The sequence below is a fragment of the Hylobates moloch genome, unplaced genomic scaffold (genome assembly GCF_009828535.3).
Source record: "Hylobates moloch isolate HMO894 unplaced genomic scaffold, HMol_V3 SCAFFOLD_19, whole genome shotgun sequence".
Classification (NCBI taxonomy): Eukaryota; Metazoa; Chordata; class Mammalia; order Primates; family Hylobatidae; genus Hylobates; species Hylobates moloch.
The window spans coordinates 14,854,561-14,877,803 of NW_026652294.1; the positions used below are offsets into that span (position 1 = coordinate 14,854,561).

Here is a 23,243-nt window from a genome sequence, read left to right on the forward strand (position 1 = left end):
CGCCATGCCAGGCTAATTTTTTTGTATTTTTAGTAGAGACGGGGTTTCACCGTGTTAGCCAGGATGGTCGCGATCTCCTGACCTCGTGATCCACCTGCCTCGGCCTCCCAAAGTGCTGGGATTACAGGCGTGAGCCACTGCGCCCGGCCTTTTTTGTTTTTGTTTTTGTTTTTTTTTGAGATGGAGTCTCGCTCTGTCACCCAGGCTGGAGTGCCATGGTGCGATCTCAGCTCACTGCAACCTCTGCCTCCCAGGTTAAAGCGACTCTCCTGCCTCAGTCTCCTGAATAGCTGGAATTACAGGCGTGCGCCACCACACCCAGCTAATTTTTGTATTTTTAGTAGAAACGACGTTTCATCATGTTGGCCAGGCTTGTCTTGAACTCCTGACTTGTGATCTGCCCATCTTGGCCTCCCAAAGTGCTGGGATTACAGGCGTGACCCACTGTGCCGAAAGATTACATTTTAACTGGGTTGAGTGGGAGGGTTTATATATGGGAAGAACTTTTGCCAGGACACAAGACCTGGTCCGGTGAGAGCTGGGCAACTGTGAATGAGTCTCTTCCCTCTGCTTTTCAACTCCTCATCTATAAAATAGGGATGGTCCTTCTTGTCTGCTTTATAGAAGTGTTTGTGGGGTACGGGATTGTGAGAAGTTTTACGAAAAGGTGCACCCATGAGATGTTGCTTGAGGAACACTTGTTTCCTGGTCTTCTCCCATTGGATTGTGAGCATCTCAGGGGCACCAAGTCTGATCCTGTGTCCAGGACCTGGCAGTTACCTGGCTCAGTGACTGGCTGTTGAACTAAACTATTGCTCTAATGTAATCACTTTGTATTACAAATATTTGTAGATCAGTGATCTAAGTCAGGGTTACCTAGAGAACTCTGACTAAAGGAAATCCATTGCATTTATACACTATTACTCACAGTTTGTAGTGATATCTCCAAATTTCAACACATTTTCCCTTTCCCACGTACCTTACGCATTTGTGGGAAGTTCATTTTTTTTTTTTTGCGTTCATTGATTTATAACATCTATATCTATCTACATGGATAGCGTGGCTTCTTCATTTTCCTTTCTGAGTGCCTGCAAATCATCTTAATCTGATTTGCTAAGGTATCTGCTTGTTTTCTCATTAGACCGGGAAATGGAGAGGAACAAGAAAAAAAAAGGCCGGGCGCGGTGGCTCACGCCTGTAATCCCAGCACTTTGGGAGGCCGAGGCGGGCAAATCTCGAGATCAAGAGATCGAGACCATCTTGGCTAACATGGTGAAACCCCGTCTCTACTAAAAATACAAAAATTAGTTGGGCGTGGTGGCGCGCGCCTGTGGTCCCAGCTACTCGGGAGACTGAGGCAGGAGAATTGCTTGAACCCGGGAGGCAGAGGTTGCAGTGAGCCAAGATCGCGAGCCTGGCGGCAGAGCGAGACTCCGTCGCTTAAAAAAAAAAAAAAAAAAAAAAAAAAAAAAAAAAAAAAAAAAAAAAAAAAAAAAAAAAAAAAAAGCGTCTGAAATGCTGTTTTATTGGCTCCGGTAGCAACGTACAGCGAAAGCCAAGGTCACTTCAAGTTTGTGATTGGTTACTATGTCTGTCAGTCACGTTGCCGGAAACCCTGTCCAATTATCCTGCTTGTACTGTGCCCTCCCTTTCCGATTGGTTTTGGGACGGGTTTAAGGGGAAGGGTCGTCATTGGTTCGCCGCTCCGGCTCGGCCTGAGCCCGCCCCCGCTCGGTTGCCGTGGTTGCAGGCCCGACCCGCCCGCCAGCTCGCTGACAGCGCGACTCAGGGCGGAGGGAAGTAGGTCCGTTGGTCGGTCGGGAACGAGGCTCAGGCGGCGAGGCCCGTGCGGAGCCGTTGCCATGGCAGCCGCCGCCGGGGACGCGGACGACCAGCCGCGCTCCGGTCACTCGAGCTCGGAGGGCGAGTGCGCGGTGGCGCCGGAGCCGCTGACTGGCGCTGAGGGCCTCTTCTCCTTCGCCGACTTCGGGTCTGCGCTGGGCGGCGGCGCGGGCCTCTCGGGCCGGGCGTCCGGTGGGGCCCAGTCGCCGCTGCGCTACCTGCACGTCCTGTGGCAGCAGGATGCGGAGCCGCGCGACGAACTGCGCTGCAAGATACCCGCCGGCCGGCTGAGGCGCGCCGCCAGGCCCCACCGGCGGCTTGGGCCCACGGGCAAGGAGGTGCACGGTGAGCTGCGCGAGCGGCGCGGGGGTCTGGGGCGGGGCAGCCCGGGCGAGGGGCGGGGCCTCGGAGGACAGCCGGCCGCGCTTTGGTCGCCCCCGACCCTCAGCCGCGGTCCCCCGACGTCCGCGCTGAGGGCCACACTGACCCATGAGTCTCCTTTCAGTAACGATGGTGATGATGGTTTTTTAAGAAAGTCTTCCTGCTCTGAGCCAGTCACCCCAGTCTTCTCTCACTGGGTAATTTCTGAATGGAAACTTCCCATGACTCGGAACGCTTATTGGTGAATAATAAAATGAGGTACTGGGGAACACTTTTATTATCATGGAGAGGGGAGGCCAGAGCCTGCAGCCAAGTCATACCAGCTTGTTTAAATGCACGGACTTGGACTCCTTTACCACAGTTAGACCTTAGGGCAAATGATAGACCCTTTCAACCTTAGTTTTCTTTTTACTATTTTTTATTTTTATTTTATTTATTTATTATCTTTTTGGAGACGGAGTCTCGCTCTATTGCCCAGGCTGGAGTGCAGTGGCGCGATCTTGGTTCACTGCAACCTCCGCCCCCCGGGTTCAAGTGATTCTTCTGCCTCAGCCTCCGGAGTAGCTGGGGTTACAGGCGCCCACTACCAAGCCCGGCTAATTTTCGTAATTTTAGTAGAGATGGGGTTTCGCCATGTTGGCCAGACTGGTCTCGAACCTCTGATCTCAGGTGATCCACCTGCCTCGGCCTCTCAAAGTACTGGCATAACAGGCATGAGCCACTGGCCCGGCCTCAGCCTTAGTTTTCTCATCTGTAAAATGGGATGAGTTAAGTAAGGTAATGGATGTTTAGCTGTTATGCTGCCTTTGTTGTGCCCCAAACACTGCTGATACATGATCATTTGTCCTCACAAGAACTCTTTGAGGTATAGAAATTGTTCCCACTTTACTGAAGAGGAAACTGAGGCTCAGAGAAATTGTCTTATTCCAGGTCACATAGCAAGTGGCTGTTGCTGGTATTAGAATCCGGGTCAGTCCGACTCAAACTTCTCTGGTATATCTACCATACTGTCTTCTATAATACATGGGTGACATGGAAACCCAGGCACTGAGAGATTAAGAATGGGGACTTTTGGGGTTTCTTCCAGGACTGGCTATGACTTTAGGCATATTTTAATGATGTCGCAAAGATTAAATAAGAATTTGGAAGTGTTGCATTGACCATAAAGTGCTGTATGAAAGCAAGGAATTGTCATGTATCTGAACTGCAATTTTTGACCATATCTCCGATGACAAAGACATTGCTTTCCATTAGCCATTGGAGGGGGAAAATCTTTGTGCTTAGGAAATACCAAATTTAGGCAAATCATTTGGGAACAACCTGCTTTGAAGGAGAATATAAGATTATCTGTGTAACCAGCTCACAAAGAGCTTCTATGTAAATCATTTGCAATAACTCGGGGGTGGCAGAACAACTCAGCCTTGTTTTGCAGATGACAGACCTGAGGCCCAGCTGGGTTAACTAGCTTGCTCAAGGTCACCCTGTGACTATAAGTGATAGAGAGGAAATCTGGCTCCAAAAGTCTTGGAGGATTTGCAGGAGCATGTGGCCTTTGTACTAGCTCCGCCTCATTTCAAGTTCCCAGGGCACTGTCTTTCTTTTCTTTTCTTTTTTTGAGACAGAGTCTCGCTTTACCACGCAGGCTGCAGTGCAAGTGGTGCAATCTCAGCTCACTGCCTCAGCCTCCCAAGTAGCTGGGACTACAGGCCCGCACCACCACACCCAGCTAGTTTTTGTATTTTTAGTAGGGATGGGGTTTTACCATGTTAGATTGATTTAAGTTAGAACTTAACCTAAGATTGAGAAATTTTTTTTTTTTTTTGAGATGGAGTGTTGCTCTGCCACCCAGGCTGGAGTGCCATGGTGTGATTTTGAGCTCAAGTGATTCTCGTGTCTCAGCCTCCCAAGTACCTGGGATTACAGGCATGCACCACCACACCCAGCTAATTTTTGTGTTTTTATTTTATTTATTTATTTATTTATTTATTTATTTATTTATTTATTTTGAGAAGGAGTCTTGCTCTATCACCCAGGCTGGAGTGCAGTGGTGCGATCTTGGCTCACTGCAACCTCTGGCTCTCAGGTTCAAGTGATTCTCCTGCCCTGAGTAGTTGGGATAACAGGCATGCACCACTGCCTGGCTAATTTTTGTATTTTTAGTAGAGAAGGGATTTCACCTTATTGGCCAGGCTGGTCTCAAACTCCTGACCTCGTGATCCACCCTCCTTGGCCTCTCAAAGTGTTGGGATTACAGGTGTGAGCCACTGTCCCTGGCCTATGTTTTTTGTTTTGTTTTGTTTTTTGTTTGTTTGTTTGTTTTTTGTGACAGAGTCTCACTCTGTTGTCCGAGCTGGAGTACAGTGGCACAATCTTGGCTCACTGCAACCTCTGCCTCCTGGGCTTAAGTGATTCTCCTGCCTGAGCCTCCTAAGTAGCTGGGATTGTAGGCGTGCACCCCCATGCCCAGCTAATTTTTTGTATTTTACTATAGACAAGGTTTCACCATGTTGCCCAGGGTGGTTTCAAACTCCAGAGCACAGGCAATCTGCCCACCTCAGCTTTCCAACGTTCTGGGATTACAGGCATAAGTCACCACGTATGGCTAGTTTTGTATTTTTAGTGGAGATGGGGTTTCAGCATGTTGGCCGGGCTGGTCTTGAACTCCTGGCCTCAAGTGATCCACCTGCCTTGGCCTCCCAAAGTACTGGGACTATAGGCATGAGCCACTGCACCCGGCCATCATGGCTTTTTTTTTTTTTTTTTTCCCTGAGACAGTCTCGCTTTGTTGCCCAGGCTGGAATGCAGTGGTGTGATCTCAGCTCACTGTAGCCTCCGCCTTCCGGCTTCAACCCATTCTCCTACCTCGGCCTCCTAAGTAGCTGGTATTACAGGTGCACGCCACCACACCCAGCTAGATGGCTGGTTTTTTGTTGTTGTTGGTTTTTGTTTTTTGTTTTTTTCTGAGACAGTGTTTCACTCTGTCACCCAGGCTGGAGTGCAGTGGCGTGATTTTGGCTTACTGCAACCTCCATGTCCTGGGTTCAAGTGATTCTCCTACCTCAGCCTCCAGAGTAGCTGGGATTACAGGCATGCGCCACCACACCTGGCTAATTTTTTTGTATTTTTAGTAGAGACGGGGTTTTAGGCCGGGCGCGGTGACTCACGCTTGTAATCCCAGCACTTTGGGAGGCTGAGGCGGGCGGATCCCGAGGTCAGGAGATCGAGACCACGGTGAAACCCCGTCTCTACTAAAAATACAAAAAATTAGCCAGGCGTGGTGGCAGGCGCCTGTAATCCCAGCTACTTGGAGAGGCTGAGGCAGGAGAATGGCGTGAACCCGGGAGGCGGAGCTTGCAGTGAGCCGAGATCGCGCCACTGCACTCCAGCCTGGGTGACAGAGCAAGACTCTGTCTCAAAAAAATAAATAAATAAATAATAAATAAATAAACAAAATAAAATAAAATAAAATAAAAAAAGTAGAGACGGGGTTTCATCATGTTGTCCAGGCTGGTTTTGAACTCCTGGCCTCAAGTGATCCGCCTGCCTCGGCCTCCCAAAGTGCTGGGATTACAGACGTGAGCCATCATGCCCAGCCAATGGCTGTGTGTTTTTTTTTTTTTTTTTTGTGACAGAGCATGACTCTGTCACCCAGGCTGGAGTGCAGTGGCGCGATCTCAGCTCACTGCAAGCTCCGCCTCCCAGGTTCACACCATTCTCCCGCCTCAGCCTGCCAAGTAGCTGGGACTACAGGCGCCCGCCACCACGCCCGGCTAATTTTTTTGTATTTTTAGTAGAGACGGGGTTTCACCATGTTAGCCAGGATGGTCTTGATTTCCTGACCTCGTGATCTGCCTGCCTTGGCCTCCCAGAGTGCTGGGATTATAGGCATGAGCCACCGTGCCCAGTCATGGCTGTTTTTTTAAACTGGCATCTGTTACTCTCTTTACAGCTCTGAAGAGACTGAGGGACTCAGCCAATGCCAATGATGTGGAAACAGGTGAGTGTGCACAGTGGGTCCAGCTACAGGGTCCCATGGGCTGGTTGGGGAAGGAAAAGGCCAGGTAATCAATATGTGGGAAGGCAGTCTGCAAGCTCACCCCCTTGGAGCAGGCTCACTGTATTTATTGTCTGACTGTGCAGTCGTCTTGCTGAAGGTAAGTCTGGCTTAGACACTCACTCTCCCCATGCTCCCGTGTCACTTCGAACTTCCTGATATCATAGCATTTACCACGCTGTGGACTCCTTGATGGTGGAGACCACGTATACTTTTGTATCCCTGGCAGCCAGCACAGTCTTCTGCAAGAGTAGGCACTAACTTTGGAACTTCTGGTTAATGGGAGTGAATACTCAACTTAGCTGCCACGGCCAGGTGAGGTGGTTCATGCCTGTAATCCCAGCACTTTGGGAGGCTAAGGCAGGAGGATCACTTGAGCTCAGGAGTTCGAGACCAGCCTGGACAACATAGAGAGACCTCGTCTCTACAAAAAGTAAATGTTGGCCAGGCGTGGTGGCTCAGGCCTGTAATCCCAGCACTTTGGGAGGACGAGCCGGGCGGATCACGAGGTTAGGAGATCGAGATCATCCTGGCTAACACTGTGAAACCCCGTCTCTACTGAAAATACAAAAAATTAGCTGGGTGTCGTGGTAGGCGCCTGTAGTCCCAGCTACTCGGGAGGCTGAGGCAGGAGAATTGCTTGAACCCGGGAGGCAGAGGTTGCAGTGAGCGGAGATCACGCCACTGCACTCTAGCCTGGGCGACAGAGCGAAACTCTGTCTCAAAATAAATAAATAAATAAAATAAAAAAATTTTTTTAAAATGTTGTGGAAATTAGAGAAATATATAAGAAAAACATCCATGTCCACAAAGGAACTAATCTGTTAATATTTTGATGAATATCCTTCAAGGCTTTTTTCCTATACACTGGAATTTTCTTTATGGGCTGGCTTGCAAACTGCTATATACACATGTTGTAGCCTGCATAATTTTTTGTGTATCATAAACATTTTCTCAACAAAAAAATGGGTAATCCCAGCACTTTGGGAGGCCAAGGTGGGTGAATCACTTGAGCCCAGGAGTTCAAGACCAGCCTGGGCAACATAGTGAGACCTCATCTTTACCAAAAAAAAGGTTACAAAGACTATAAAAAATATTTATTTGTTTTTTGAGATGGAGTTTTGCTCTTATTGCCCAGGCTGGAGTACAATGGGGTGATCTTGGCTCACTGCAACCTCCGTCTCCCAGGTTCAAGCGATTCTCCTGCCTCAGCCTCCCAAGTAGCTGGGATTACAGGCATACACCACCACACCCGGCTAATTTTGTATTTTTGGTAGAGAAGGGGTTTCTCCATGTTGGTCAGGCTGGTCTTGAACTCCCAACCTCAGGTGATCTGCCCGCCTCAGCCTCCCAAAGTGCTGGGATTACAAGCATGAACCACCGTGCCCAGCCCCACAGTTTTTTGTTTTGTTTTGAGACGGGGTCTGGCTCTGTCATCCAGCATAGAGTGCAGTGGTGCGATCTTGGCTCACTGCAGCCTGTGCCTCCCTGGCTCAAGCGATTCTCCTGCCTCAGTCTCCCCAGTAGCTGGGATTACAGGCACTCACCCACCACACCTGGCTAATGTTTGTACTTTGATTAGAAATGGAGTTTCACCATGTTGCCCAGGCTGGTCTCGAACTCCTGACCTCGGGTGACCCACCTGTCTCAGCCTCCCAAAGTGCTGGGATTACAAGCATGAGCCACCGTGCCCAGACTCTCATCAACTTTTTCTTGCCATTTTTATTCATTTATTCAGCCAGTCTGCATCATTAGTGAAACAGGTATTACTTGTATGACACTATGTTTGACATGAAGGTTATAAAGATAAAACAAGAAATCTACAGTATAGCTGGGCACGGTGACTCATGCCTGTAATCCCAGCACTTTGGGAGGCTGAGGCGGGCGGATCTCTTGAGGTCAGGAGGTCCAGACCAGCCTGGCCAACGTGGTGAAACCCCATCTTTACTAAAAACAAAAATCAGCTGGGCATGGTGGCATGTGCCTGTATTCACAGCTACTTGGGAGGCTGAGGCAGGAGAATCACTTGAACCTGGGAGGTGCAGGTTGCAGTGAGTCGAAATCATGTCACTGCACTCCAGCCTGGGCAACAAAGTGAGACTCCACCTCAAAACAAAAAAGTACAGTATAGTTGGAGAGGAAGGATGTAATGTGATACTATTAAAAAAAAAAAAAAAAGTAAAGTTTTGTGTTTAGTTGAAGAGGTGTAAATTTTGGAGCCAGAAAAACATGGGTTTATATTCCAGCTTTGCCTCCTGTTATCTGGGTTAATGTAGCTTACGTCCTTTGTAATTTCTTTGGCCCTAGATATCCTGGTCTGTAAAATGGACTTGACACTTTGCTGGGTCATTGAGGGGTTTAGCATTCAGGTACATAACGCCTGGCTGGTGCTCAGTGTGTGATAACGATTACCCTAAAATAGCACAAGCTGTTAATACTAGAGGAACAGGATGAACAGGGCACTAAGTGGCTATGGAAGTGGGAGGGGCTGACTCAGCTTGAGGAGACAGCTGGATTCCTGGAGAGGAAGCTGTCAGGACTTCATCTGAAAGTCTCAAGTCCTTGAGAGGTTTGCTGGGGGAAAGAGACTAAAATGTCTGCTCTAAAATGGCATTTGGCAGCAATTTTCTCCATTTTAGCTGGACATGTACATTAGTACATAATGCCTCACATTTATAGTGCCTCCCTACTTTCCAAAGAAGGAATTTCATATCCATTATTTTCATCACAGCAGCTCTGGAAATTAGCAGGGCAGATATTCCCATTTGCTCGTGAACTGGGACCCAAATCTAGGCCTTTGTGCTCCCAAGTCAGTCTTTCCACCGCCCCATGCTGTTGGCAGTGTACTCCTTTCTCATCCTTTTTTCCTCTATATAATTTCAAATGACCTATCTTTAAGCTCAGAGGTTCATTTTTCTGCTTGTTCAAGTCTGCTGTTGAAGCTATTATATGTTTTATTTCATCCATTGACTTCCTCAGCTACAGGATTTCTGATGATTTGCTTTTTTTTTTTTTTTTTGAGACAGAGTCTTACTCTGTCACCTAGGCTAGAGTGCAGTGGTGCATTCTCGGCTCACTGCAATCTCCGCCTCCTAGGTTCAAGCGATTCTCTTGCCTCAGCTACCCAAGTAGCTGGGATTACAGGTGCCTGCCATCATTTTCCGGCTAATTTTTGGATTTTTTTCAGTAGGGACAGAGTTTCACCATGTTGGCCAAGCTGGTCTTGAACTCCTGACCTCAGGTGATCCACCTGCCTCGGCCTCCCAAAGTGCTGGGATTACAGGTGTAAGCCATCGCGCCCAGCCTGTGGATACTTTTACTCAAAGTTATCTCCATAAGATTCACTCATGAATACTACCTGTATCAGTACAGTCTTCCCTCAGCATCCTCGGGGGATTGCTGCCTGCTGGGAGCAAAGCATAGGCCAATAGCTTGGGCAGCTGTTTCCAGCCAGAACGGATGTGTATCCAAGCTGAGGTCAAGGGAGGGGGACCACTGTCTATGCTAGGAATTCCTGTGACCCTAAAATTTCTGACCCTGAGGGCCTAGAACCTCCTACGATGTTCTTTTTTTTTTTTTTTTTTTTTTTTTTTTTTTTTTTTTTTTTTTTTTAGACAGAGTCTCGCTGTCGCCCAGGCTGGAGTGCAGTGGCGCGATCTCGGCTCACTGCAGGCTCTGCCCCCCGGGGTTCACGCCATTCTCCTGCCTCAGCCTCCCGAGTAGCTGGGACTACAGGCGCCCGCCACCTCGCCCAGCTAATTTTTTGTATTTTTAGTAGAGATGGGGTTTCACTGTGTTAGCCAGGATGGTCTCGATCTCCTGACCTCATGATCCGCCCGCCTCAGCCTCCCAAAGTGCTGGGATTACAGGCGTGAGCCACCGCGCCCGGCCCTCCTACGATGTTCTATCACTAGGCGTGTAGTTTGAGCACCCAGAATCCACGGCCCTCAGAAGAACAAGTTGCTTGTTCCCATGGGACCAGCATCTAGGAAGGGCTGCTTTCCTATGCATTGTCAACGTCTTGTCTAGAGGCACCCCTGAGCCTCCCTCTCCATCGCTCGGGTCTGCAGCTTAGCTAACATCGCCGCTTTCTCCCCCTTCCTCCCTCCGTCTTGGTGGTGTCAGTGCAGCAGCTGCTGGAAGATGGCGCGGATCCCTGTGCAGCTGATGACAAGGGCCGCACAGCTCTACACTTTGCCTCCTGCAATGGCAATGACCAGATTGGTGAGTCCTGGGGAGGGAGAAGGGAGTAGGGCTAGGCAAGTAGTGTCTCTGCACAGGCCTTGGGGGAGGCGCTCCTGTCTGCACAGCCTTGGGATGCCCAGTTGTTCTGGATATAAGGAAGACTTGGCGCTGCAGTGCCCTGCCCTTCTCCCTCCGTTAGCCTGTGGAACTGGCAATGCTAGACTGGGGCAGGGTAAACCTGGGGGAGATAATATGATTGACTGAGGATGATCGGATGTCTCAAACTAAGAGACCACTGGAGAGTGCAGGGCCCAGGCCTTCAAGACTTTCAGGTAACATTTACTCAGTGCCAACCACAGCAGCAGGGCAGCTTTTCTCTTTTTTTAGGAGTCTTTTTTTTTTGAGATGGAGTCTTGCTCTGTCGCCCAGGCTGGAGTGCAATGGCATAATCTCAGCTCACTGCAACCTCTGCCTTCTGGGTTCAGGTAATTCTCCCGCCTCAGCCTCCTGAGTAGCTGGGATTACAGGCGTGCGCCACCATGCCCAGCTAATTTTTTTTTTTTGTATTTTTAGTAGAGACGGGGTTTCACCATATTGGTTAGGCTGATCTTGAACTCCTGACCTTATGATCCACCCGCCTTGCCTCCCAAAGTGCTGGGATTACAGGCGTGAGCCACCATGCCCGGCCAGAGTCTTTGTTTTTAAATTGTGGTATACTAACCAAACAGTGAACTGTGTATGTGTATTCATTGGTGTAACTGCCACCAGATGAAGATAGAGAATATTTCAGCACCCCAGCAGCCTCCCTCATGCCCTCCCAGATAGTCCCATCTTGACCTTGTTCATCATAGACTAGTTTTGCCTGTTTTTGAATTTCACATAAATGGAAGCGTATGGTAAGCACTCATCTATGCATACTTTTTTTTTGTTTTTTTTTTTTTTGAGACAGAGTCTCGCTCTGTTACCCAGGCTGGAGTGCAGTGACTCAGTGACTCTATCTCAGCTCACTGCAACCTCTGCCTCCTGGGTTTAAGTGATTCTCCTGCCTCAGCCTCCTGAGTAGCTGGGATTATAGGTGCCCACCACCACACTTTTTTTTTTTTTTTTTTTTTTTTTGAGACGGAGTCTCCCTCTGTCGCCCAGGCTGGAGTGCAGTGGTGCCATCTCGGCTCGCTGCAAGCTCCGCCTCCCAGGTTCACACCACTCTCCTGCCTCAGCCTCCCGAGTAGCTGGGACTACAGGCACCCGCCACCACGCCTGGCTAATTTTTTGTATGTTTTTAGTAGAGACGGGGTTTCACTGTATTAGCCAGTATGGTCTCGATCTCCTGACCTCGTGATCTGCCCGCCTCAGCCTCCCAAAGTGCTGGGATTACAGGCATGAGCAACTGCACCCGGCCACACCGGTTAATTTTTTTGTGTTTTTTAGTAGAGACGGGGTTTCACCATGTTGGTCAGGCTGGTCTTGAACTCCTGACCTCATGATCCACCTGCGTTGGCCTCCCAAAGTGCTGGGATTACAGGCGTGAGCCACTGCGCTGGCCTTGCATACTTTTACTCAAAGTTATCTCCATGAGATTCACCCATGAATACTGCCTATATCAGTACAGTCTCCCCTCAGTGTTCTCGGGATTGGTTCCAGGACCCCACTCAGATACCAAACTCCATGGATGCTCAAGTCCCTTGAAGTTGGCCCTCTATATCCTCGGGTTCTGAGTCCAGGGTTCATTGAATCTGTGGACACAGAACTCACAGTTAGGGTGGACTGTAGTTTGTACTTTCTTATGCTGGTTTGTATTTCATTGTGATATACCCCATTTATCCATTCTACTATTGATGGACATTTATGTTGTTTCCAGGTTTTAGCTTTATGAATGAAGTGTTGTGAACATTCTTGTATATGTGATTTGTGGCTGTAAGCACTCATCTATCCTCTATAAACCTAGGAATGGCATTGTTGGGTCACTAGGGTACACATGTATTTAGCTTCAGTAGGTACTACTAAACCTTTTCCCAAAAGGGATGTACTGACACATACTCCCACTCCCCACCAGCAGTGTAAGAGAGTTCCACCTTAGCCCCACGTCCCTGCCAGTGCTTGCTGTTGTCTCTCTTTAATCTTAGCCCTTTTGGTGTCTCATGGTGGTTTAATTTGCATTTCTCTGATGGCCAGTAATGTTGAGCACCTCTTCATGTGTTTATTGGCCTTTTTTTTTTTTTTGAGATGGAGTCTTGCCTGTCACCCAGGCTGGAGTGCAATGGCGTGATCTCGGCTAACCACAACCTCCGCCTCCCGGGTTAAAGTGATTCTCCTGCCTCACCATTCCAAGTAGCTGGGATTACAGGCATGCGCCACCATGCCTGGCTAATTTTGTATTTTTAGTGGAGACGGGGTTTCTCCATGTTGGTCAGGCTGGTCTCGAACTCCTGACCTCAGGTGATCTGCGCCTCAGCCTCCCATAGTGCTGGGATTACAGGCGTGAGCCACTGCACCTAGCCTCTTTTTTTTTTTTTTTTTTTTTTTTTGAGACGGAGTCTCGCTCTGTCGCCCAGGCTGGAGTGCAGTGGCGCAATCTCGGCTCACTGCAAGCTCTGCCTCCCAGGTTCATGCCATTCTCCTGCCTCAGCCTCTCCGAGTAGCTGGGACTACAGGCGCCCGCCACCACGCCCCGCTAATTTTTTTTGTATTTTTAGTAGAGACGGGGTTTCACCGTGGTCTCGATCTCCTGACCTCGTGATCCGCCCGCCTCGGCCTCCCAAAGTGCTGGGATTACAAGCGTGAGCCACCGCGCCCGGCCTTGTCCATTTTTTTAAAAACAAGTTTTGGCCGGGCACAGTGGCTCATGCCTGTAATCTCAGCACTTTGGGAGGCTGAGGCAGGTGGATCATGAGGTCAGGAGATCGAGGCCATCCTGGCTAGCACGGTGAAGCCCCATCTCTACTAAATATACAAAATATTAGCTGGGCGTGGTGGCGGGCGCCTGTAGTTCCAGCTACTCGCTGAGGCAGGAGAATGGTGTGAAGCCGGGAGGCGGAGCTTACAGTGAGCTGAGACTGCTCTCCAGACTGGGAGAGAAAGCGAGACTCTGTCTCAAAAACAAACAAACAAATTAGTTTTATGTCTTTTTCTTTTTTTGAGACAAAGTCTCACTCTGTCATCCAGGCTTAAGTGCAGTGGTCTGATCACTGCCCACTGCAGCCTCAATCTCCTAGGCTCAAGCAATCCTCCTGCCTCAGCCTCCCAAGTAGCTGGGACGACAGGTGCACACCATCACGCCCAGCTAATTTTAAAACATCTTGTAGAGACGTGGTCCTGCTATGTTACCCAGCTGGTCTCTAACTCTTGGGCTCAGGCGATCCTGTCACCTTGGCCTCCCAAAGTATTGAGATTACAAGCATGAGCCACTCCGCCTGGCCTTTTTCTTATTGATTTGTAAGAATTCTTTGTATATTCTGGTTAGAAATCATTTGTCAAATATAAATGACTTGATTTTCTGAGCTTGCTATTTCATTTTCTGAGTGGTATACTTTGATGAACACAAGTTTCTAATTTTATTTTTATTTATATATTTATTTATTTGAGACGGAGTCTCACTCTGTTGCCCAGGCTGGAGTGCAGTGGTGTGATCCGGCTCACTGCAAGCTCTGCTTCCCAGGTTCAAGCTATTCTCCCACCTCAGCCTCCTGAGTAGCTGAGATTACAGGTGCATAGCACCACATCCAGCTAATTTTTTATTTTTAGTAGAGACGGGATTTCGCCATGTTGGTCAAGCTGGGCTCGAACTCCTGACCTCCAGTGATCCACCCGCCTTGGCCTCCCAAAGTGCTGGGATTACAGGCGTGAGCTCCCGTGCCCTGGCCTATTTTTTTTATTTTTTGGAGATGGAGTCTCGCTCTGTTGCCCAGGCTGGAGTGCAGTGGCATGATCTTGGCTCCCTGGAACCTCCACCTCCCAGGTTCCAGCAATTCTCCTGCCTCAACCTCCCAAGTAGCTGAGACTACAGGGGTGTGCCACCATGCACGGCTAATTTTTGTGTTTTTAGTAAAGACAGTTTCAACATGTTGGACAGCCTGGTCTCGAACTCCTGACCTCAGATGATCTAGCTGCCTTGGCCTCCCGAAGTGCCGGGATTACAGGCATGAGCCACTGTGCCCGGCCATGTTCTTAATTTTAATGAATCCAATTTATCAATATTTCTTTCCTTTCTCTCTTTTTTTTTTTTTTTTTTGAGACAGGGTCTGACTCTGTTGCCTAGGCTGGAGTGCACTGTCACCATCTCAGCTGACTGCAACCTCCACCTCCTGGGCCCAAGCCGCTCTGCCACCTCAGCCTCCCAAGTAGCTGGGACTACAGGTCTGCCACCACTATGCCCAGCTAATTTTTGTGTTTTTAGTATAGAGAAAGGGTTTCTCCATGTTGCCCAGGCTGGTCTTGAACTCCTGAGCTCAAATGATCCACCTGCCTCGGCATCCCAAAGTGCTGGGATTATAGGCCTGAGCTCCCATGCCTGGCCTTTTCTTTCTTATGGTTAGTATTTTTGTGACCTATTTAAGAAATCTTTGCCTGCCCAAGATGTTCATGTTCTTCTGGAAGCCTGACTGTTTTAGCTTTCACACTTATGTCTATGGTCCCTCTTGAATTAGTTTTTGTACATGGTGTGAGGCTCAGCCTGACCTCCCTATATGATGTCTGCGATCCAAGCTACCTGCCTATGCATCCCTCTGGGTATTGGCAGACCCTGGTGATAATACAGCACACCCCTGAGGTGACCCCAAGACTGCCAGGAGGGAGAGGTTATCCATGGAGCTCAGCATCATTTATTGACTTAATTCCCACCATGGTGCTTGGCTGTGGGAGAAGCAGAAGATGCCCTGGACAGCCTTCACCAGGAGCAGCTGCTATTGGAAGAACTTTACTTAACCCTTCAAATCTCATTCCTACACCTGCATAGGCCAAGAGGCCCTCCCCAAATCCTCAGTTCCTGGCCCTCAGGGCCTTGCCCACGAACTCTGGTAAGTGAGTGAGTGAGTGAGTGAATGAATGAAGTAACATAGCCATCTATGCTTGCATTCCGTGTTCCCCACTCTGAGCCAGCCTCTCTAGCTAGGTTAGGGGTTCAGGGTGCAGGCAGTGGAAGCCTCCGACAACTCCTCTTGGGTTTGCCTGTTTCCAGTGCAGCTGCTCCTGGACCATGGTGCTGATCCTAACCAGCGAGATGGGCTGGGGAACACGCCACTGCACCTGGGTAAGCATGTCAGAAGTCACTAAGACAACCATTTGCAGCAAAGAAAGGCTCTTTAGATGAAGAGTCTGGGGCCCGGCATGCTCCTGGCAGAATCTGTGAGTGTCAGGGAAGATCCTAGGCCTGCACTCTCAGGGCTGCACTGCCCAGCAGCCCATGTCCCGTGGGCCTTCCAATCATTTAGCAGTTGGCTGTGCCCTCGGCAGAGCCAATTTAGCAACCTAGGCTAGCCCAGCAGCACTGAGCACTGTGACTCACAGTGAGGCAGATCCTATCTCCAGGCCTCAGTTTCCTCTGCTGTACAGGGAGGGAGTTGAACTTGACTGCCGAGTCCTACCCAGCTGTTGCCTTGGCGATACCTTCTCAGTAGGCATAACTTGGCACAGGCGTCTGGGAGACACAGCCCTGCTCCCTCCAGTGGCCACACAGAGCCAGGTTCTGGTGGTCTTGGATTCTTAAGTCTCTGTTCTTCTTCCTCAGCGGCCTGCACCAACCACGTTCCTGTCATCACCACATTGCTACGAGGAGGTATGTGGTTTCTTCCCCTCTCTGTCCTCTCTCTCCCCGTCACCCCCAGAATGCTCACCTCAGCTGGTACCTGCAGGGGCCCGTGTGGACGCCCTGGACCGAGCTGGTCGCACACCCCTGCACCTGGCCAAGTCAAAGCTGAACATCCTGCAGGAGGGCCATGCCCAGTGCCTGGAGGCTGTGCGTCTGGAGGTGAAGCAGGTGAGTACCCCTCCTATGTGGAGCCCACGGCACCAAGGCAGCACTGGACAGATGCTGACCTAACCACAGACACACCTGCCTCTGGCCCCAGGGCTCCTGGGTCGTTTCACACTGACCCCAGTTGGCACCTGCTCCACTGTGCTTTTTGGAAGCAGCATCAGCCTGTCTGCGTCCCTAGGAACCCAGGCAGCTCAGCTCACCCTCTTGTTCCAGATCATCCACATGCTGAGGGAGTATCTGGAGCGCCTAGGGCAACACGAGCAGCGAGAACGCCTGGACGACCTCTGTACCCGCCTGCAGATGACCAGTACCAAAGAGCAGGTGAGCTGCAGCCACAGGCCCAGACCCAGGGCCTGGCAGGAGCCTCAGGGCCAGTCCACCCTGCTCCAATGCCACCAGACACTTGTATCAGAAAGAGGCTGTGGGCTGGGGCCAGCCGCAGGGGCTCACACCTGTAATCCCAATGCTGTGGGAGGCTGAAATGGGAAGATCACTTGAGACTAGGAGTTCGAGGCTGCAGTGAGCTGTGATTGCCACTGAACTCCAGCCTGAGTGACAAAGCAAGGTCCTCTCAGAACATGTGGAAAAAGGCAAAAATTATAAAAACAAACAACAACAAAAACGGAGCAAGGCCCTGTCTCAAAACAAAAAAAGTGGGAGAAAGAGCCTGTGATTGTGGGGTTGCAGGCTTCAAAGCCTCCGTTCACTTCCTTTGAAGTTGCCAGTGGCTAGTGTGTGTTCATGGCCCTGCCCTCTAGGACAGCCCTAGGCCACCTGGTGTCAAAGATTAACCCTTGGTCAGCTGCTGCATAGTCAGAAGCCACCACACACCCTGGGAGGAGAGACCGTGCCTGTGTTCTGTGCCTGTGGGATTGCAGAAGAGACCCAGGAGCCCTGGCACACCCCATGTCCCATAACAGAGCCTCTGTTCCGTCCTGCAGGTGGATGAAGTGACTGACCTCCTGGCCAGCTTCACCTCCCTCAGTCTGCAGATGCAGAGCATGGAGAAGAGGTAGCAAGAGAGGCTCCCTGCCTTCCTGCCACTGCCCCACCCTGCCCCACTGCTGTCTCAGTACCAAGAAAAAGCCCAACATCTGGGACTTGGAGCTGCACTTGTCTGGTGAGGACCTTGCCCTCCCCGGCAGATGCCGTGGGGCAGAGATGCTCTCTCTCCACGGCCTCAGAGCCACTCCAAGCCACAGTCTCCAGCATCTCTGTGGACAGGGACCACAGCTCCCAGCTTCTTCCAGTTCCTACAGCACCAGACCAGCCTCTGCAGCTGCACTTCAGCTCCGCAGACCTGCGTTATCTCAGCAGACCTCACTCGCCCCATGGCCTTCATGGCGCACTCCAGGCATCAGACCCTTCCCTGTGTTCTGTCCTGGCCACGGGCTTGTTGCAGTTAGCAGGTGTGGGCTTAGGCAGGCACCCTGTGGCCAGGGGGACTGCGTGGGGCTCTTAGTTGGTCCTGTGCCTCTCACCAGCACTTAGACACATCACCAGACTTTCAAGGAGATACTGCAGTGAGTTTCTCTGGTTGGAAGGGGAGGGTTGGTGAGTCCCAGACCTTAAAAATACAAGGTTAAGTGGGACCCCAAAGCAAAAATTCCAACCCTTTTCCTCCCAGTCATTGAAACCCCAAAACAATTATACTGGAGGGTGTAATAGTTTTGCTGCCCAGTTGTGGTAGGCCAGTAGTGGCCCCCCAAGATGCCCATGTCCTAATCCCAGGAACCTGTTGAAATTACCTTGTATGGCCAAAGGGGCTTTGCAGATGTAATGAAGTTAAGGATCTTTGGCCGGGAAGATTATCCCGGCTTGTTCAGGAGGGCTTGATGTCCTCACCTGGGTCTGTGTAAGAGTAGAGCAGGTGACGGGAGAGGGGGTGGGAGGTGTAGTGATGGAGCAGGAAACTGGAGTTGAGGAGGGCAGCTCAAGCCACAGAGTCCAGGCCACCTCAGAGCCAGGAAATGCATCCTCCCACAGAGCCCTGGAAGGCCCCGGCCCTGCTCCCACCTGGACTGGCTCAGTGAGGCTAATTTTAGAATTCTGGCTGATTTTAGAACTCTAAGGTAATAAATTTGTGTTGTTTTAAGTCACTAAGTGTGTGGTAATTTATTGCAGCAGCAACCAGAAACTAGTATCGTAATGAAGCCCCAAAAACTCACCTCGAGGTTCAGTCCTGTCAGCAGGCCCCCTCCCCGCCGCAGGAGCGCCAGTCCTTTGCTGTGGGCCACGGACAGGCAGAAGGAAGCGTGCGCTCGTGGCGGAGGCCTGCTCAGGGGAAACCCAGGGGATGGCACTGCCGGGCCCGCCCCTGCGCCAAGGCTGCTGACGGTGACTTTCTCCAGGTGATCAGTCCATGTCCCGCCTGGCTCTGCCCTACTCTCCCCTTCACCAAGTTGGAATCCCTGGCTACCTTTCAGAGGAGGAGAGTGTGTTCCCCAGACCCAGCTTGGTATGGCCCAGATCTGCATTGAACTCGTAGAACCAGGCCTTGGATGAAAAAAGGGTCTGTCTGTGGGCATGAGATGGAGGGTAGGCCTGTCCCCAGGACCCTGTGAGAGGGAAGCCCAGTGCCCCACCAGGTTGGCAGGGCTGGGGAAGGGAAAGTGTGATGGCCCTAAGCCTGAAGAGAGGCGGCAGAGGGAGCTGTGGGGCCCGCCCGTGGAACTCAGGCCACTGCCTGAGGGAGGTAAGGGAGGATGGCACCCCAGTCACATGGGGGGCAGAGGTGCGGTTCTGGGGCGGCTCTTCACTTGCTTCCTGCCATGTTACTCTGATCTCCTCCAGGTGAGCCTGCCCACTTTCTGGGCCCAGGGCTGCCATTGTATCCAAACACAGCCCCCCATGGCCATGGCCCCAGGAGTGGGGCAGAGCAGAGAGGAGTCCAGGACAGAGGAGAGGCAGGGGCAGGAGGGAGCGGGCCTCAAACTCCAGGAAGGGGGCTTTCTCGTGGGTCCTGCTTGCCAGGCCTCTCTCACCCCGGGCTGATCACCTGGGGAAGAATTGAGGCAAGGTTTCTCAACCTCAGGCCCAAGGGGTTCAATTAGCGAGCCCTTAGGGAGGTGTGAGCCCCCGAAATGGTGCAAGGTTTTGTGTGGAGAGTACACACATGCGTTTCTGGAAAAAGGGTCCACAGCTCTCATTCTCATTCTCAGCAGGCTCCACACTCAAAAAAGGTTAGAACCCTTGCTACAGAGCTGTGGGAGCAGATAGGTGAGGGCCTGCCGAGGGCACTCCTGAGCCCACTGTCCCCTAGGCAAGCTGCTTGGTATTTGCAGAGCTGAGAGCTGGGGCATGCTGGGACTGTGAAATCGCCCTGAGATAACCCACAGTCCTTAGCTGGGAAGCAAGGCCTGTGTCTCCTGCAGCATCCTCCATCCCTGGAGCCATGGATCCAGGAGAACTGGCCCTTGCAGAGGTGGAGAGTCTATTGTTGACTCCCTCCCTGGCCATGTAGACAGTGAACCAATGGCTTGACTGAAGGTGGCTTATAGGTCAGTCATCAAACACTTGCCAGACAGCCATGTAGACAGCCAATCTGCCTCACCCGATTTCCAGCCAGGATATTTCCTGTAACCCCAATCGTGTCTGAAAAGCCAGCCAGATGAAGTCGGCCCCAGACACTGGAGTGAGTCAGAAAACACCCAAGTGGTCCCTGAGCTGGCTGGACTGGGCAGGATAGAGAGCTCAGTGGTCCCTGAGCTGGCCATGGGCCAGGGCAGGAAAGAGAGCTCAGCTGAGGTTGTCCTCGCAGGGGTGAGTTCTGCTGGTTGCTGGCTGCTCTGCAAATTACTGAAGAGTCCGGGAGGTGCGGAAGAAGGCTTAGAAGATGGCAGGAAGAAGAAACTCACATTTGTTGATTTCACCTTGCGAGTTAAGATCCTTTGCCTTATACTTAGCGTTTCTTTCATGTTAGAAATATTGGGCTGGGCGCAGTGGCTCACGCGTGTAATCCTAACACTTTGAGAGGCCAAGGCAGGTGGATCACCTGAGGTCAGGAGTTCAAGACCAGCCTGGCCAACACGACGAAACCCCATCTCTACCAAAGATACAAAAATTAGCCAGACGTGGTGGCGCATGCCTGTAATCCCAGATACTCGGGAGGCTGAGGCCACAGAATCACTTGAACCCAGGAGGTAGAGGTTGCAGTGAGCCAAGATTCAGCCACTTCACTCCAGCCCAGGCAAAAGAGCGAGACTCCATCTCAAAAAAAAAAAAAAAAAAAATTGACTTATTGACTTAGTGCTTGCTATGTGCTAGGCGGTGTTCTAGGTGGGAGGACAGCAGGGAATGAAAGGACAACCTCCTTGCCCTTGCCCACCTGCAAACAGTGGGAAGCACTTGGAGAGAAATACAGATCCTCACAACCATCCTGTAAGATACGTGGCCTTGGCCAGGTGTGGTGGCTCACACCTGTAATCCCAGTGCTTTGGGAGGCCGAGGCAGGTGCATCACTTGAGTCCAGGAGTTTGAGACCAGCCTGGCCAACATGGTGAAGCCCCGTCTCTACTAAAAATACAAAAATTAGCCAGCTGTGATGGCAGGTGCATGTAATTCCAGCTACTTGGGAGGCTGAGGCAGGAGAATCGCTTAAGCCCGGGAGGCAGAGGTTGCAGTGAGCTGAGATTGGGCCACTGTACTCCAGCCTGGGCGACAGCCAGACTCCATCTCAACAAACAAACAAACAAACAAACAAACAAAAAAGCTATGTGGCCTTGTTGCTGCCTTTTGTAGGTGGGAAACAGACAGGGTCACCCAGCCAAGCAGCTGGGGCTGAAACCTGGATCTACCTCCAAAGTTCATGCTGTTTCTACCATTCCCCAAATTTAGAACTTTCTCCCAACCAGTTTCCTAAAACAGAGGGCAGCATTTGTTGAGCTCCTACTATGTGCTAGCAGGGACTTTATTCAAGCCTTTGATTTAATGTTTGGAATAAAGTGTTAGGTAGCCCGTGTCATTTATTGCTCTCCTTCTCTATCTTAGAGATGCAGGAAATTGAGGCTGAGAAAGAGAAAGTAACTTGCTTGAGGCTACGCAGCTGGTAAGTGGAGCCCAGCCCAGGTCTAGCATCCCCTCTGCCAGGTTTCCAAAGTGCAATGTCCCCAGTGCTCCCGGGACACAGTTGGTAGAAACCAACGGGCCTTACCAAGTGAATGCCTTGGTCTCTGACCAGCAGGGCATTCCCAGGGACAGGGAACGTCTTAAGCACCAAGATATGCACCTAGTCACCTGAGGAAAGAGAAAGGACTACACAGGGGGATGGGGCTGAGCTGGGTGTGGAGTGGTCCTTGAGGGTCTTGGTGAGTGGGTAGGGGGAGCAGCATGAGCCAGGCCTCAGGGAAGGAGGACAACCAGGAGATGGCCTGGAAAAAGTACTGGATCCGGGAGGGTTCGAACCTGGCCAGAGAGGGAGGTGGGACAGGCTAGGAAGTCTCAAGTTCTGAAGATTGGCCCTGGCAGGCAGAAACCAGGTAAATTGGGCAGTTACCTGAACCCTGGGGCCAGGTGCATCCTTAGCCCAGAGCAGCCACCAAGGTTTCTGGCTCTGGGTGTGACCTCAGTCTGGGGAAAAGCCTCTGCCCCCACCAGGACCACCTGCTCCCCAGACTACTTCAGATGCTGAAACCAAGCTGGGGCAGGAAGCTAGACTGAAACCTAAGGTAATCCCGACAAAGTCCCTGGTTCCCTCCAACCGTGGGGCCAAAGGGGAATGACAGCCGAACCCCCATGCTGAATCTCAAATTTGAGCCCTCAGTGCCCACAGGAAGATTTGATCAGCACACTTTCCACATGGGGAAACGGGCTCAGAGAAATGCAAGAGCCCTGCCTAATGCTCCAGACCAGGGCTCCAGGCCCAGAGTGTTTCCTAGTCCTTGTGCTCAGAGGGCAGCAGCTGGCTTTGGAAGCCCAGAAGGATGGCCCATATCCACAGATGCACTTGGCAGTGAAGTGCGCCCAGAGGGACAGAGGCGGTTGAGTCGCGCCTCCTCCACTGGGTTGTGAGGGCCGGAGAAAGCCCATGAGACATTGCATGAAGCTGGTGCCAGACTGTGAGCAACTGAGGAGGCTTCCCTCTGGAAGGATCTGCAGTGCCTGGAATGAAACCTGGCTCAGACAGAGCTCAGTTGAGCAGATCACTGAGGCGTGGAGAGGTCAGGGCTGCCAAGCGCAGCAGTCTGGATTCAAAGCCAACAGCATGGCTCCAGAGTCTCTGCCTATACCCTGCATCAGCCGCCTCTCAGAGTTGCCCTTGCAGGCTCATCAGATGCCTAGGCCAGCGCCCTCCCCTACACCACGGTCGGCCAGGGAAGCTTGGGGAGCCCCAGAGCACCCCCTGATATTCCAGCCTAATCCTGGCACCCCTGCCCCTCACCACCCTTTCTGCTTCAACCTCGCCTCCTACACAGAGCCTGGGCCACTTAACTTGGCACCAAACAGATGCCTTAATAAATCAGAGTCTGATCTTGAGCCAGAAGCAATTTTACCCCCTGCTCAGCCTCTCCCTCTGGCCTCATACCATCTTGTATTCAGCCAGTGGCTCACAAATGAACCTATATCAGGGCTGAAGAACTGGTGTTCATGAATAGGAAACCTCAGGGTCATTAATTGGTGTTTATTTCCCCAGATGCACACCTCGAAGTTGACAGATGATGCTGTTCTGCCAGCCTCAGGCAGAGGAGATAGGTTAACTTGCCTGCTCTCTGCAGGGCTGAGTTACAGCCTTGCCACTGTGGCTGCCTAGGGTGGGGTGAAGGGGATGAGGAGGTCACCTTTGCACATTTCAAATTTCTCCCTCCCCCTCAA

The 23,243-nt window shown here is 51.2% G+C and overlaps 1 protein-coding gene across 4 annotated transcripts in view; it reads left to right on the forward strand.

Moving 5' to 3' along the window:
- ANKRD54 (ankyrin repeat domain 54) overlaps window positions 1-18,532 on the forward strand; it is a 26,162-nt gene extending 7,630 nt beyond the window's left edge. Inside the window, exons 1-8 of one of the 4 annotated variants that reach the window (XM_032139942.2) lie at window positions 1,736-2,187; window positions 6,173-6,220; window positions 10,403-10,501; window positions 15,636-15,707; window positions 16,185-16,232; window positions 16,309-16,433; window positions 16,647-16,754; window positions 17,375-18,532. In XM_032139942.2, coding sequence (XP_031995833.1) covers window positions 1,863-2,187; window positions 6,173-6,220; window positions 10,403-10,501; window positions 15,636-15,707; window positions 16,185-16,232; window positions 16,309-16,433; window positions 16,647-16,754; window positions 17,375-17,449 — 900 coding nt within the window. In that variant the 5' untranslated portion in view covers window positions 1,736-1,862 and the 3' untranslated portion in view covers window positions 17,450-18,532. Of the gene's footprint in view, window positions 1-1,735; window positions 2,188-2,246; window positions 2,482-6,172; window positions 6,221-10,402; window positions 10,502-15,635; window positions 15,708-16,184; window positions 16,233-16,308; window positions 16,434-16,646; window positions 16,755-17,374 lie in introns of those variants that run through there. The other 3 variants (XM_032139944.2, XM_058431706.1, XM_032139943.2) reach the window with 3 other exon arrangements.
- The last annotated feature ends 4,711 nt before the right edge of the window (window positions 18,533-23,243 follow it).